The 16682-nt window shown below is 33.0% G+C and overlaps 1 protein-coding gene across 1 annotated transcript in view; it reads right to left on the reverse strand.

The window, feature by feature from the left end:
* Positions 1-10100: 10100 nt before the first annotated feature.
* The window catches only part of LOC113342064, a 57503-nt gene continuing 50921 nt past the window's right edge, over positions 10101-16682 (reverse strand). The window contains exons 2-6 of the mRNA XM_026586723.1: positions 15413-15988; positions 15127-15319; positions 10537-10803; positions 10347-10468; positions 10101-10253 (exon numbers count right to left, since the gene is read on the reverse strand). Coding sequence (XP_026442508.1) covers positions 10101-10253; positions 10347-10468; positions 10537-10803; positions 15127-15319; positions 15413-15988 — 1311 coding nt within the window. The remainder of the gene's footprint in view (positions 10254-10346; positions 10469-10536; positions 10804-15126; positions 15320-15412; positions 15989-16682) is intronic.

The raw sequence follows: 16682 nt of genomic DNA on the forward strand, positions 1-16682 counted from the left end.
CTTATAGATCCCAGTGCTACAGAGTATAATTAAATTTAAGCTTTTAAAAGCTTTTTGGAGTCTTCCTGAGCTTCTTAGAGTTTCTCAGAGCTCTTTCAAGGCTCTTTAGTGTTTTTATGAAACATTCAAACATAATCTTCATTATTGTAGGGAATTTTGTTAGTATCATTCTTTATAAAGAATTAACTTATTTTCAATTGGCTTTAACGGATCCCCTGGCTAGTAGATACTAGCGCTACGAAATATTATTAACTTAAAGCTTTTTCAGAGCTTTTTAGAGTTTTTTAGAGCTCTTTAGATTTTTTAGAGCTCTTTAGATATTTTAGGGATTTTTATAGTTTTTAGGGTTTTTTTTAGAGTTTTCAAGGCTTTTTAGAGAACTTTCAAAGTTGATCTTCACTATTGTAGGGATTTGTTATTATCATTCTTTAATGAATCTCCTAGCTTGTAGATCACAGTGTTACGGAGTATAATTAAATTTATGCTTATCAAAGCTTTTTAGAGTCTTCCTGAGCTTTTTAGAGTTTCTCAGGGCTCTTTACTGTTTTTAGGAAACATTCAAAGATAATCTTCATTATTGTAGAGAATTTTGTTAGTAGCATTCTTTATAAAGAATTAAGTTACTTTCAGTTGGCTTTAACGGATCCCCTGGCTAGTAGATACTAATACTACGAAATATAATTAACTTAAAGCTTTTTCAGAGATTTTTAGAGCTTTTCAGAGCTCTTTAGATATTTTAGGGCTTTTTAGAGTTTTCAGGGTTTTTTTTAGAGTTTTCAAGGCTTTTTAGAGAACATTCATAGTTGATCTTCACTATTGTAGGGATCTGTTATTATCATTCTTTAACAAATCTCCTAGCTTATAGATCCCAGTGCTATAGAATATAATTAAATTTAAGCTTTTAAAAGCTTTTTGGAGTCTTCCTGAGCTTCTTAGAGTTTCTCAGAGCTCTTTCAGGGCTCTTTAGTGTTTTTATGAAACATTCAAAGATAATCTTCATTATTGTAGGGAATTTTGTTAGTATCATTTTTTATAAAGAATTAAGTTATTTTCAATTGGCTTTAACGGATCCCCTGGCTAGTAGATACTAGTGCTACGAAATATAATTAACTTAAAGCTTTTTCACAGCTTTTATGAGTTTTTCAGAGCTCTTTAGATTTTTCAGAGCTCTTTGGATATGTAAGGGCGTTTTAGAGTTTTCAGGTTTTTTTAGAGTTTTCAAGGATGTTTAGAGAACATTCAAAGTTGATCTTCACAATTGTAGGGATTTGTTATTATCATTCTTTAAAGAATCTCCTATCTTGTAGATCCCAGTGCTCCGCAGTATAATTAAATTTAATCTTTTCAAAGTTTTTTGGAGTCTTCCTGAGCTTTTTTGAGTTTCCCAGAGCTCATTCAGGGCTCTTTAGTGTTTTTAGGGTTTCTAGGAAACATTCAAAGATAATCTTCATTATTGTAGGAAATTTTGTTAGTATTATTCTTTATAAAGAATTAAATTACTTACAGTTGACTTTAACGAATCCCCTGGCTTGTAGATACTAATGCTACGAAATATAATTAACTTAAAGCTTTTTCAGAGCTCTTTAGAGTTTTTCAGAGCTCTTTAGATATTTTAGGGCTTTTTAGAGTTTTCAGGGTTTTTTTAGAGTTTTCAAGGCTTTTTAGAGAACATTCATAGTTGATCTTAACTATTGTAGGGATCTGTTATTATCATTCTTTAACAAATCTCCTAGCTTATAGATCCCAGTGCTACAAAGTATAATTAAATTTAAGCTTTTAAAAGCTTTTTGGAGTCTTCCTGAGCTTCTTAGAGTTTCTCAGAGCTCTTTCAAGGCTCTTTAGTGTTTTTATGAAACATTCAAAGATAATCTTCATTATTGTAGGGAATTTTGTTAGTATCATTCTTTATAAAGAATTAAGTTATTTTCAATTGGCTTTAACGGATCCCCTGGCTAGTAGATACTAGTGCTACGAAATATAATTAACTTAAAGCTTTTTCACAACTTTTTAGAGTTTTTCAGAGCTCTTTATATTTTTCAGAGCTCTTTGGATATGTAAGGGCGTTTTAGAGTTTTCAGGTTTTTTTAGAGTTTTCAAGGCTGTTTAGAGAACATTCAAAGTTGATCTTCACTATTGTAGGGATTTGTTATTATCATTCTTTAACGAATCTCCTATCTTATAGATCCCATTACTCCGCACTATAATTAAATTTAATCTTTTCAAAGTTTTTTGGGGTCTTCCTGAGCTTTTAAGAGTTTCCCAGAGCTCTTTCAGGGCTCTTTAGTGTTTTTAGGGTTTCTAGGAGACATTCAAGGATAATCTTCATTATTGTAGGAAATTTTGTTAGTATCATTCTTTATAAAGAATTAAGTTACTTTCAATTGGCTTTAACGAATCCCCTGGCTAGTAGATACTAGTGCTACGAAATATAATTAACTTAAAGCTTTTTTAGAGCTTTTAAAGTTTTTCAGAGCTCTTTACATTTTTCAGAGCTCTTTGGATATGTAAGGGCGTTTTAGAGGTTTCAGGGTTTTTTTAGAGTTTTCAAGGCTTTTTAGAGAACATTCAATGTTGATCTTCACTATTGTAGGGATTTGTTATTATCATTCTTCAACGAATATCCTATCTTGTAGATGCCAGTGCTCCGGAGTATAATTAACTTTAATCTTTTCAAAGTTTTTTGGAGTCTTCCGGAGCTTTTTAGAGTTTGCCAGAGCTCTTTCAGGCCTCTTTAGTGTTTTTAGGGTTTCTAGGAAACATTCAAAGATAATCTTCATTATTGTAAGGAATTTTGTTAGTATCATTCTTTATAAAGAATTAAGTTACTTTCAGTTGGCTTTAACGAATCCCCTGGCTAGTAGATACTAGTGCTACGAAATATAATTAACTTAAAGCTTTTTCAGATCTTTTCAGAGCTCTTTAGATTTTTATGAGCTCTTTAGATATTTTAGGGCTTTTTAGAGTTTTCGGCCTTTTTTTATAGTGTTCAAGGCTTTTTAGAGGACATTTAAAGTTGATCTTCACTATTGTAGTGATTTGTTATTATCATTCTTTAACGAATCTCCTAGCTTATAGATCCCAGTGTTACGGAGTATAATTAAATTTAAGCTTTTCAAAGCTTTTTGGAGTCTTCCTGATCTTTTTTAAGTTTCCCAGAGATCTTTCAGGGCTCTTTAGTGTTTTTAGGGTTTCTAGGAGACATTCAAAGATAATCTTCATTATTGTAGGGAATTTTGTTAGTATCATTCTTTTTAAAGAATTAAGTTATTTTCTGTTGGCCTTAACAAATCCCCTGGCTAGTAGATACTAGTGCTACGAAATATAATTAACTTAAAGCTTTTCAGAGCTCTTTAGAATTTTATGAGCTCTTTAGATATTTTAGGGGTTTTTAGAGTTTTCAGGTTTTTTTTAGAGTTTTCAAGGCTTTTTGGAGAACATTCAAAGTTGATCTTCACTATTGTAGGGATTTGTTATTATCATTCGTTAACGAATCTCCTAGTTTGTAGATCCCAGTGTTACAAAGTATAATTAAATTTAAGCTTTTCAAAGCTTTTTGAAGTCTTCCTGAGCTTTTTAGATTGTCTCACAGCTCTTTCAGGGCTCTTTAATGTTTTTAGGAAACATTCAAAGATAATCTTCATTATTGGAGGTAGTTTTGTTAGTATCATTCTTTGTAAAGAATTAAGTTACTTTCAGTTGGCTTTAACAAATCCACTAGCTAGTAGATACTAGTGCTACGAAATATAATTAACTTAAAGATTTTTTAGAGCTTTTTAAAGTTTTTCAGAGCTCTTTAGATTTTTCAGAGCTCTTTGGATATGTAAGGGCTTTTTAGAGGTTTCAGGGTTTTTTTTAGAGTTTTCAAGGCTTTTTAGAGAACATTCAAAGTTGATCTTCACTATTGTAGGGATTTGTTATTATAATTCTTTAACGAATCTCCTAGCTTATAGATCCCAGTGCTACGGAGTATAATTAAATTTAAGCTTTTCAAAGCTTTTTGGAGTCTTCCTGAGCTTTTTAGATTTTCTCAGAGCTATTTCAGGGCTCTTTAATGTTTTTAGGAAACATTCAAAGATAATCTTCATTATTGTAGGGAGTTTTGTTAGTATCATTCTTTATAATGAATTAAGTTACTTTCAGTTGGCTTTAACGGATCCCCTGGCTAGTAGATACTAGTGCTACGAAATATAATTAACTTAAAGCTTTTTCACAGCTTTTTAGAGTTTTTCAGTGCTCTTTATATTTATCAAAGCTCTTTGGATATGTAAGGGCGTTTTAGAGTTTTCAGAGTTTTTTAGAGTTTTCAAGGCTTTTTAGAGAACATTCAAAGTTGATCTTCACTATTGTAGGGATTTTTTATTATCATTATTTAACGTATCTCCTAGCTTGTAGATCCCAGTGTTACGGAGTATAATTAAATTTAAGCTTTTCAAAGCTTTTTTGGAATCTTCCTGAGCTTTTTAGATTTTCTTAGAGCTCTTTCAGGGCTCTGTAGTGTTTTTAGGAAATATTCAAAGATAATCTTCATTATTGTAGGGAATTTTGTTAGTATCATTCTTTATAAAGAATTAAGTTACTTTCAGTTGGATTTAACGAATACCCTGGCTAGTATATACTAGCGCTACGAAATATAATTAACTTAAAGCTTCTTCAGAGCTTTTTAGAGTTTTTCAGAGCTCTTTAGATTTTTCAGAGCTCTTTGGATATTTTAGGGCATTTTAGAGTTTTCAAGGCTTTTTAGAGAGCATTCAAAGTTGATTTTCACTATTGTATGGATTTGTTATTATCATTCTTTAACGAATCTGCTATCTTGTGGATCCCATTGCACCGGAGTATAATTAAATTTAAGCTTTTCAAAGTTTTTTGGAGTCTTCCTGAGCTTTTTTGAGTTTCCTAGAGCTCTTTCAGGGCTCTTTAATGTTGTTAGTATCATTCTTTATATTAATAAAGTTACTTTCAGTTGGCTTTAACGAATCCCCTGGCTAGTAGATACTAGTGCTGCGAAATATAATTAACTTAAAGCTTTTTCATAGCTGTTTAAAGCTTTTCAGAGCTCTTTAGAATTTTATGAGCTCTTTAGATATTTTAGGGCTTTTTAGAGTTTTCAGGTTTTTTTTAGAGTTTTCAAGGCTTTTTGGAGAACATTCAAAGTTGATCTTCACTATTGTAGGGATTTGTTATTATCATTCGTTAACGAATCTCCTAGTTTGTAGATCCCAGTGTTACGGAGTATAATTAAATTTAAGCTTTTCAAAGCTTTTTTGGAATCTTCCTGAGCTTTTTAGATTTTCTTAGAGCTCTTTCAGGGCTCTGTAGTGTTTTTAGGAAATATTCAAAGATAATCTTCATTATTATAGGGAATTTTGTTAGTATCATTCTTTATAAAGAATTAAGTTACTTTCAGTTGGATTTAACGAATACCCTGGCTAGTATATACTAGCGCTACGAAATATAATTAACTTAAAGCTTTTTCAGAGCTTTTGAGAGTATTTCACAGTTTTTTATATTTTTCAGAGCTCTTTGGATATGTAAGGGCGTTTTAGAGTTTTCAGGGTTTTTTTAGTGTTTTTAAGGATTTTTAGAAAACATTCAAAAGTTGATCTTCACTATTGTAGGGATTTGTTATTATCATTCTTTAACGAATCTCCTAGCTTGTAGATCCCAGTGTTACGGAGTATAATTAAATTTAAGATTTTCAAAGCTTTTTGGAGTCTTCCTCAGCTTTTTAGATTTTCTCAGAGCTCTTTCAGGGCTCTTTAATGTTTTTAGGAAACATCAAAGATAATCTTCATTATTGTAGGGAGGTTTTTTAGTATCATTCTTTATAAAGAATTAAGTTACTTTCAGTTGGATTTAAAGAATCCCCTGGCTAGTAGATACTAGTGCTACGAAACATAATTAACTTAAAGCTTGTTTAGAGCTCTTTAAAGTTTTTCAAAGCTCTTTAGATTTTTCAGAGCTCTTTGGATATGTAAGGGCGTTTTAGAGGTTTTTGTGTTTTTTTAGAGTTTTCAAGTATTATTAGAGAACATTCAAAGTTAATCTTCACTATTGTAGCGATTTGTTATTATCATTCTTTAACGAATCTCCTATCTTATAAATCCCAGTGTTACAGAGTATAATTAAATTTAAGCTTGTAAAAGCTTTTTGTAGTCTTCCTGAGCTTTTTAGAGTTTCTGATATCTCTTTCAGGGCTCTTTAGTGATTTTAGGAAAAATTCAAAGATAATCTTCATTATTTTAGGAAATTTTGTTAGTATCATTCTTTATAAAGAATTAAGTTACTTTCAGTTGGCTTTAACGAATCTCCTGGCTAGTAGATAATAGCACTACGAAATATAATTAACTTAAACCTTTTTCAGAGCGTTTTAGAGTTTTTCAGAGCTCTATAGATTTTTCGAAGCTCTTTAGATATTTTAGGGGTTTTTAGAGTTTTCAGGGTTTTTCTAGAGTTTTTAAGGCTTTTTAGAGAACATTCAAAGTTGATCTTCACTATTGTAGGGATTTGTTATTATCATTCTTTAACGAATCTCCTATCTTGTAGATCCAGTGCTCCGGAGTATAATTAAATTTAAGCTTTTCAAAGCTTTTTGGAGTCTTCCGGAGCTTTTTAGAGTTTCCCAGAGCTCTTCCAGGCCTCTTTAGTGTTTTTAAGGTTTCTAGGAAACATTCAAAGATAATCTTCATTATTGTAGGGAATTTTGTTAGTATCATTCTTTATAAAGAATTAAGTTACTTTCAGGTGCTTTAACGGATCCCCTGGCTAGTAGATACTAGTGCTACGAAATATACTAACTTAAAGCTTTTTCACAGATTTTTAGAGTTCTTCAAAGCTCTTTAGATTTTTCAGAGCTCTTAGGATATGTAAGGGCTTTTTAGAGTTTTCAGGGTTTTTTTTCTAGTTTTCAAGGCTTTTTAGAGAACATTCAAAGTTGATCTTCACTATTGTAGGGATTTGTTATTATTATTCTTCAACGAATCTCCTATCTTGTAGATGCCAGTGCTCCGGAGTATAATTAAATTTAAGCTTTTCAAAGTTTTTTGGAGTCTTCCGGAGCTTTTTAGAGTTTCCCAGAGCTCTTTCAGGCCTCTTTAGTGTTTTTAAGGTTTCTAGGAAACATTCAAAGATAATCTTCATTATTGTAGGGAATTTTGTTAGTATCATTCTTTATAAAGAATTAAGTTACTTTCAATTGGCTTTAACGAATCCCCTGGCTAGTAGATACTAGTGCTACGAAATATAATTAACTTAAAGCTTTTTCAGATCTTTTCAGAGCTCTTTAGATTTTTATGAGCTCTTTAGATATTTTAGGGCTTTTTAGAGTTTTCAGCGTTTTTTTAGAGTGTTCAAGGCTTTTAAGAGGACATTTAAAGTTGATCTTCACTATTGTAGTGATTTGTTATTATCATTCTTTAACGAATCTCCTAGCTTATAGATCCCAGTGTTAAGGAGATTAATTAAATTTAAGCTTTTCAAAGCTTTTTGGAGTCTTCCTGATCTTTTTAGAGTTTCCCAGAGCTCTTTCAGGGCTCTTTAGTGTTTTTAGGGTTTCTAGGAGACATTCAAAGATAAACTTCATTATTGTAGGGAATTTTGTTAGTATCATTTTTTTTAAAGAATTAAGTTATTTTCTGTTGGCCTTAACTAATCCCATGGCTAGTAGATACTAGTGCTACGAAATATAATTAACTTAAAGCTTTTTCAGAGCTTTTTAAAGCTTTTCAGAGCTCTTTAGAATTTTATGAGCTCTTTAGATATTTTAGGGCTTTTTAGAGTTTTCAGGGTTTTTTTAGAGTTTTCAAGGCTTTTTAGAGAACATTCAAAGTTGATCTTCACTAATGTAAGGATTTGTTATTATCAATCTTTAACGAATCTCCTAGCTTGTAGATCCCAGTGTTACGGAGTATAATTAAATTTAAGCTTTTCAAAGCTTTTTGGAGTCTTCCTGAGCTTTTTAGATTTTCTTAGAGCTCTTTCAGGGCTCTTTAATGTTTTTAGGAAACATTCAAAGATAATCTTCATTATTGGAGGGAGTTTTGTTAGTATCATTCTTTATAAAGAATTAAGTTACTTTCAGTTGGCTTTAACAAATCCCCTGGCTAGTAGATACTAGTGCTACGAAATATAATTAACTTAAAGCTTTTTTAGAGCTTTTTAAAGTTTTTCAGAGCTCTTTAGATTTTTTAGAGCTCTTTGGATATGTAAGGGCGTTTTAGAGGTTTCAGGGTTTTTTTAGAGTTTTCAAGGCTTTTTAGAGAACATTCAAAGTTGATATTCACTATTGTAGGGATTTGTTATTATCATTATTTAACGTATCTCCTAGTTTGTAGATCCCAGTGTTACGGAGTATAATTAAATTTAAGCTTTTCAAAGCTTTTTGGAATCTTCCTGAGCTTTTTAGATTTTCTTAGAGCTCTTTCAGGGCTCTGTAGTGTTTTTAGGAAACATTCAAAGATAATCTTCATTATTGTAGGGAATTTTGTTAGTATCATTCTTTATAAAGAATTAAGTTACTTTCAGTTGGCTTTAACGAATACCCTGGCTAGTATATACTAGCGCTACGAAATATAATTAACTTAAAGCTTTTTCAGAGCTTTTTAGAGTTTTTCAGAGCTCTTTAGATTTTTCTGAGCTCTTTGGATATGTAAGGGCGTTTTAGAGTTTTCAGGGTTTTTTTAGTGTTTTGAAGGCTTTTTAGAGAACATTCAAAAGTTGATCTTCACTATTGTAGGGATTTGTTATTATCATTCTTTAACGAATCTCCTAGCTTGTAGATCCCAGTGTTACGGAGTATAATTAAATTTAAGCTTTTCAAAGCTTTTTGGAGTCTTCTTGAGCTTTTTAGATTTTCTCAGAGCTCTTTCAGGGCTCTTTAATTTTTTTAGGAAACATTCAAAGATAATCTTCATTATTGTAGGTAGTTTTGTTAGTATCATTCTTTATAAAGAATTAATTACTTTCAGTTGGATTTAATGAATCCCCTGGCTAGTAGATACTAGTGCTACGAAACATAATTAACTTAAAGCTTGTTTAGAGCTTTTTAAAGTTTTTCAAAGATCTTTAGATTTTTCAGAGCTCTTTGGATATGTAAGGGCGTTTTAGAGGTTTCTGGGTTTTTTTAGAGTTTTCAAGGCTTTTTAGAGAACATTCAAAGTTGATCTTCACTATTGTAGCGATTTGTTATTATCTTTTTTTTTGCTAGGTCAAAATGGTTAATTAAAGCAAAAAAACGTAATTACAAGAATTACATAATTGGAGGCTCAAGGCCTCCCCTCCCCCATAAACCAAAGGGGCAAAAAAACTCTAAAAACTCATAAAATAAGCTCCTAAACACGAAAAAACATGCAAAAAGAAGAAAACTAGAAATGTTTTCGTCCCTTATTTCCAACTCTAAATTTCTTCTTCTTGGGAATGAGACCATCAATAACTTGAGTTAAATCATAGTCTCCATAAGACTCCTTGTAAACATCTTCAGAATCATCATAGGTTTCATCATAGTCATAATCCTCTCCATTTTCATCTGAAGCATAATTACCACTCGGAACAAGCTTAATAGGAGATTGTGCTTTCTTCTTAGTTGACATTCTATCCATTTGCTCTTTTTTTTCCTTGAAATACTCTTTTCTAAAGGCTGACTCTCTAATGAAATTAGCACGCACTTCATCATTCTGAATGGTGCTTGCCTCCTCTAGTTCCTCATTTGTCAAAATATTATTCATATCAAAAACACATTTGTCCAACCCGATTAGGCTAGGATTTTCTTCATTGGACCTAGAATTCGTAGCCATGATTTTCGCAGCTTGCTTGGCCACTTTTCTAGCTTGTTTCCTTGCTAGAATATCTGCATCAACTTCACCCCAATCTTTTGAACCCATACTAATATCCGAGTCACTAGAATCATCTTGTTCCTCCTCCACCAAAGCCTTACTAGAATCATTAGCAAGGCCTAACTCAGATGCCAGGGCACCATATTTGTTATTCACCATTAATTCTGTTTGAAAAAGCGCATCCACAAAAGGAGTTTCAAAAGATTTAAATTTAAACGGAGTACCTTTGTTTGGGGAACTCTTACCCTTTACTTTTGTCCAATCCTCTTTCGATTACCCTGATTTAGTAATCAAGCCTTGAGAATTATTCACGACCTGATGCTTGGCCTGAATATTCTTATTCACAGACTCTTGTTTTGAAGAGGATTCTAAAACCGAGTCTTCTAAGGACCCTGGATTTGTATTCAGACCATGAGAATTCACGGCCTGAGTATGACATTGCACGGACATAACCTCAGAGTTTTCATTGGACACGGGTTGTTGCTGAGTTTCCATAACCAAGTTGGATATGGAACTTACCTGATTATGCTTGGATAAGGACTCAGTGTTCTTTTTGGGCACGGAAGTTGGCTGAATCTCCAAGCCAGATTCCACGTTATTTCCTGACTCTTGCCTTATCCCAGTTTGAACTTGTGTAACAGCTACATTAACTTCAGTAACAGATTTAATTCGTGCAGCAATATCTTTTCTCACAGCAAAGCATTCTTACACTTGATCAGTTTGAGCTGTGCTTCCCTATATTCTACAAAAGAGTTATTAAGCTCTTCCTCCAACAGTTTATCCTCATAGCACTCTCGAACTGTAGTATCCTTAGAAACAAAGTTACTATTTGTTGCCACTTCTGTCACATTCCCCTTCCCGGACTGAACACCTTCCCTTGCTGCAATATTGTTAATTTTATCTGCATGGTTTTCATGGGAAACAATAACTATACTCTCCTTACCAGCCTGCACTTTATTGACGTTAACTGCATGGCCTGCATGGGAAGTTTCACTAACTTCTTTCCAAACAGATTTGATTGATTTTTCCTTCTTTGCCATTCTTAATGTTAACAGTAGGTGACTTCTTTTCAGCATTAGAACCTCCCAATATTTTCTTTGCAGCAAGGAAATTCTCAAATTTGTGGCCCATAAACTTACAATGAGTGCAGAATTTGACATTCTCTAAGTCTTGAATTTCAATATACTGCCAGAACTCTTTTTCATTTGCCTTCAAGCGAATTCTTTTAGGAATCAACTTAGCAAAGTCAATATCAATCAGAACCGCAACATAGTTTCCAACATCATGATCCAATGTCTTCTGATCAATAGCAATCGGTTTTCCAATAATTTTAGCAATGGAAAGAAGAATTTTCTTAGTCCATAACTCAATGTACAAACCATGGAAACTTACGCAAACTGAAGCTCTTGAAGTTTGTTGTCTTTCTGGATCAAAATTTGGGTAAAAATTAAAAACCCTAAGCTGTTGATTCTGTATAACCCAAGTATCACCATGCCATACACGTTCCTTATCATCTGCTGAAGTTAACTTTATGATAAAGAACCCTTTTGTCATTGGAACTAACTTACATCTTCCAGCACCGAAACCCCATTATTCCTCCAAACTCTTTTGAACATCAGCAAGTTTTAAACCCTTAAAGTTCAATCTCCGAATGAGACTGAACTGAAATATATCACGTCCCTCTTGAAGAAGACTATTAGGCAAAACCAAAGATGGTTCTTCCAAATATGTTGATGCCTCAGGGAGAGATAAGAAATCTGAATCTGTTAACATATAGGGTTTTTTACCCTTAACCAAATCAGCAAAAGATACCTTATTGTTCCCATGATTATTCACGTTTGAATCAGGGTTTTCCCCCATCCTAAATCACCAAAGATGATCTAGAATGAAGGAAAAACGTTGATGAAAGTTGAAAACCCTAAAGAAAAAATTCGCCAATTTTTTGGAGAGAAAAATTCGCATGAGAGAGAAAAACAACAGGTTTTCCACGATTTGTTATTATAATCTTTAACGAATCTCCTATCTTATAAATCCCAGTGCTACAGAGTATAATTAAATTTAAGCTTTTAAAAGCTTTTTGTAGTCTTCCTGAGCTTTTTAGAGTTTCTCATAGCTCTTTCAGGGCTCTTTAGTGATTTTAGGAAAAATTCAAATATAATCTTCATTATTGTAGGAAATTTTGTTAGTATCATACTTTATAAAGAATTAAGTTACTTTGAGTTGGCTTTAACGAATACTCTGGATAGTATATACTAGCGCTACGAACTTAAAGCTTTTTCAGAGCTGGTTAGAGTTTCCCAGAGCTCTTTGGAGCCTCTTTAGTGTTTTTAAGGTTTCTAGGAAACATTCAAAGATAATCTTCATTATTGTAGGGAATTTTGTTAGTATCATTCTTTATAAAGAATTAAGTTACTTTCAATTGGCTTTAACGAATCCCCTGGCTAGTAGATACTAGTGCTACGAAATATAATTAACTTAATGCTTTTTCAGATCTTTTCAGAGCTCTTTAGATTTTTATGAGCTCTTTAGATATTTTAGGGCTTTTTAGAGTTTTCAGCGTTTTTTTAGAGTGTTCAAGGCTTTTAAGAGGACATTTAAAGTTGATCTTCACTATTGTAGTGATTTGTTATTATCATTCTTTAACGAATCTCCTAGCTTATAGATCCCAGTGTTAAGGAGTATAATTAAATTTAAGCTTTTCAAAGCTTTTTGGAGTCTTCCTGATCTTTTTAGAGTTTCCCAGAGCTCTTTCAGGGCTCTTTAGTGTTTTTAGGGTTTCTAGGAGACATTCAAAGATAAACTTCATTATTGTAGGGAATTTTGTTAGTATCATTTTTTTTAAAGAATTAAGTTATTTTCTGTTGGCCTTAACTAATCCCATGGCTAGTAGATACTAGTGCTACGAAATATAATTAACTTAAAGCTTTTTCAGAGCTTTTTAAAGCTTTTCAGAGCTCTTTAGAATTTTATGAGCTCTTTAGATATTTTAGGGCTTTTTAGAGTTTTCAGGGTTTTTTTAGAGTTTTCAAGGCTTTTTAGAGAACATTCAAAGTTGATCTTCACTAATGTAAGGATTTGTTATTATCAATCTTTAACGAATCTCCTAGCTTGTAGATCCCAGTGTTACGGAGTATAATTAAATTTAAGCTTTTCAAAGCTTTTTGGAGTCTTCCTGAGCTTTTTAGATTTTCTTAGAGCTCTTTCAGGGCTCTTTAATGTTTTTAGGAAACATTCAAAGATAATCTTCATTATTGGAGGGAGTTTTGTTAGTATCATTCTTTATAAAGAATTAAGTTACTTTCAGTTGGCTTTAACAAATCCCCTGGCTAGTAGATACTAGTGCTACGAAATATAATTAACTTAAAGCTTTTTTAGAGCTTTTTAAAGTTTTTCAGAGCTCTTTAGATTTTTTAGAGCTCTTTGGATATGTAAGGGCGTTTTAGAGGTTTCAGGGTTTTTTTAGAGTTTTCAAGGCTTTTTAGAGAACATTCAAAGTTGATATTCACTATTGTAGGGATTTGTTATTATCATTATTTAACGTATCTCCTAGTTTGTAGATCCCAGTGTTACGGAGTATAATTAAATTTAAGCTTTTCAAAGCTTTTTGGAATCTTCCTGAGCTTTTTAGATTTTCTTAGAGCTCTTTCAGGGCTCTGTAGTGTTTTTAGGAAACATTCAAAGATAATCTTCATTATTGTAGGGAATTTTGTTAGTATCATTCTTTATAAAGAATTAAGTTACTTTCAGTTGGCTTTAACGAATACCCTGGCTAGTATATACTAGCGCTACGAAATATAATTAACTTAAAGCTTTTTCAGAGCTTTTTAGAGTTTTTCAGAGCTCTTTAGATTTTTCTGAGCTCTTTGGATATGTAAGGGCGTTTTAGAGTTTTCAGGGTTTTTTTAGTGTTTTGAAGGCTTTTTAGAGAACATTCAAAAGTTGATCTTCACTATTGTAGGGATTTGTTATTATCATTCTTTAACGAATCTCCTAGCTTGTAGATCCCAGTGTTACGGAGTATAATTAAATTTAAGCTTTTCAAAGCTTTTTGGAGTCTTCTTGAGCTTTTTAGATTTTCTCAGAGCTCTTTCAGGGCTCTTTAATTTTTTTAGGAAACATTCAAAGATAATCTTCATTATTGTAGGTAGTTTTGTTAGTATCATTCTTTATAAAGAATTAATTACTTTCAGTTGGATTTAATGAATCCCCTGGCTAGTAGATACTAGTGCTACGAAACATAATTAACTTAAAGCTTGTTTAGAGCTTTTTAAAGTTTTTCAAAGATCTTTAGATTTTTCAGAGCTCTTTGGATATGTAAGGGCGTTTTAGAGGTTTCTGGGTTTTTTTAGAGTTTTCAAGGCTTTTTAGAGAACATTCAAAGTTGATCTTCACTATTGTAGCGATTTGTTATTATCTTTTTTTTTGCTAGGTCAAAATGGTTAATTAAAGCAAAAAAACGTAATTACAAGAATTACATAATTGGAGGCTCAAGGCCTCCCCTCCCCCATAAACCAAAGGGGCAAAAAAACTCTAAAAACTCATAAAATAAGCTCCTAAACACGAAAAAACATGCAAAAAGAAGAAAACTAGAAATGTTTTCGTCCCTTATTTCCAACTCTAAATTTCTTCTTCTTGGGAATGAGACCATCAATAACTTGAGTTAAATCATAGTCTCCATAAGACTCCTTGTAAACATCTTCAGAATCATCATAGGTTTCATCATAGTCATAATCCTCTCCATTTTCATCTGAAGCATAATTACCACTCGGAACAAGCTTAATAGGAGATTGTGCTTTCTTCTTAGTTGACATTCTATCCATTTGCTCTTTTTTTTCCTTGAAATACTCTTTTCTAAAGGCTGACTCTCTAATGAAATTAGCACGCACTTCATCATTCTGAATGGTGCTTGCCTCCTCTAGTTCCTCATTTGTCAAAATATTATTCATATCAAAAACACATTTGTCCAACCCGATTAGGCTAGGATTTTCTTCATTGGACCTAGAATTCGTAGCCATGATTTTCGCAGCTTGCTTGGCCACTTTTCTAGCTTGTTTCCTTGCTAGAATATCTGCATCAACTTCACCCCAATCTTTTGAACCCATACTAATATCCGAGTCACTAGAATCATCTTGTTCCTCCTCCACCAAAGCATTACTAGAATCATTAGCAAGGCCTAACTCAGATGCCAGGGCACCATATTTGTTATTCACCACTAATTCTGTTTCAAAAAGCGCATCCACAAAAGGAGTTTCAAAAGATTTAAATTTAAACGGGGTACCTTTGTTTGGGGAACTCTTACCCTTTACTTTTGTCCAATCCTCTTTCGATGACCCTGATTTAGTAATCAAGCCTTGAGAATTATTCACGACTTGATTATCAGCTTGCTTGGCCTGAATATTCTTATTCACAGACTCTTGTTTTGAAGAATATTCTAAAACCGAGTCTTCTAAGGACCCTGGCATTGTATTCAGACCATGAGAGATATTCACGGCCTGAGTATGACATTGCACGGACATAACCTCAGAGTTTTCATTGGACACGGGTTGTTGCTGAGTTTCCATAACCAAGTTGGATACGGAACTTACCTGATTATGCTTGGATAAGGACTCAGTGTTCTTTTTGGGCACGGAAGTTGGCTGAATCTCCAAGCCAGATTCCACGTTATTTCCTGACTCTTGCCTTATCCCGGTTTGAACTTGCGTAACAGCTACATTAACTTCAGTAGCAGATTTAATTCTTGCAGCAATATCTTTTCTCGCAGCAATAGCATTCTTACACTTGATCAGTTTGAGTTGTGCTTCCCTATATTCTACAAAAGAGTTATTAAGCTCTTCCTCCAACAGTTTATCCTCATCGCACTCTTGAACTGTAGTATCCTTAGAAACAACGTTACTATTTGTTGCCACTTCTGTCACATTCCCCTTCCCGGACTGAACACCTTCCCTTGCTGCAATATTGTTAATGTTATCTGCATGGTTTTCATGGGAAACAATAACTATACTCTCCTTACCAGCCTGCACATTATTGACGTTAACTGCATGGCCTGCATGGGAAGTTTCACTAACTTCTTTCCAAACAGATTTGATTGATTTTCCTTCTTTGCCATTCTTAATGTTCACAGTAGGTGACTTCTTTTCAGCATTAGAACCTCCCAAAATTTTCTTTGCAGCAAGGCAATTCTCAAATTTGTGGCCCATAAACTTACAATGAGTGCAGAATTTGACATTCTCTAAGTCTTGAATTTCAATATACTGCCAGAACTCTTTTCCATTTGCTTTCAAGCGAATTCTTTTAGGAATCAACTTAGCAAAGTCAATATCAATCAGAACCGCAGCATAGTTTCCAACATCATGATCCAATGTCTTTTGATCAATAGCAATCGGTTTTCCAATAATTTTAGCAATGGAAAGAAGAATTTTCTTAGTCCATAACTCAATGTACAAACCAGGGAAACTTACCCAAACTGAAGCTCTTGAAGTTTGCTGTCTTTCTGGATCAAAATTTGGGTAAAAATTAAAAAACCTAAGTTGTTGATTCTGTATAACCCAAGTATCACCATGCCATACACGTTCCTTGTCATCTGCTGAAGTTAACTTTATGATAAAGAACTCTTTTGTCATTGGAACTAACTTACATCTTCCAGCACCGAAACCCCATTGTTCCTCCAAACTCTTTTGAACATCAGCAAGTTTTAAGCCCTTAAAGTTCAATCTACCAATGAGACTGAACTGAAATATATCACGTCCCTCTTGAAGAAGACTATTATGCAAAACCAAAGATGGTTCTTCCAAATATGTTGATGCCTCAGGGAGAGATAAGAAATCTGAATCTGTTAACATATAGGGTTTTTTACCC

The sequence above is a fragment of the Papaver somniferum genome, unplaced genomic scaffold, assembly GCF_003573695.1.
Source record: "Papaver somniferum cultivar HN1 unplaced genomic scaffold, ASM357369v1 unplaced-scaffold_33, whole genome shotgun sequence".
NCBI lineage: Eukaryota > Viridiplantae > Streptophyta > Magnoliopsida > Ranunculales > Papaveraceae > Papaver > Papaver somniferum.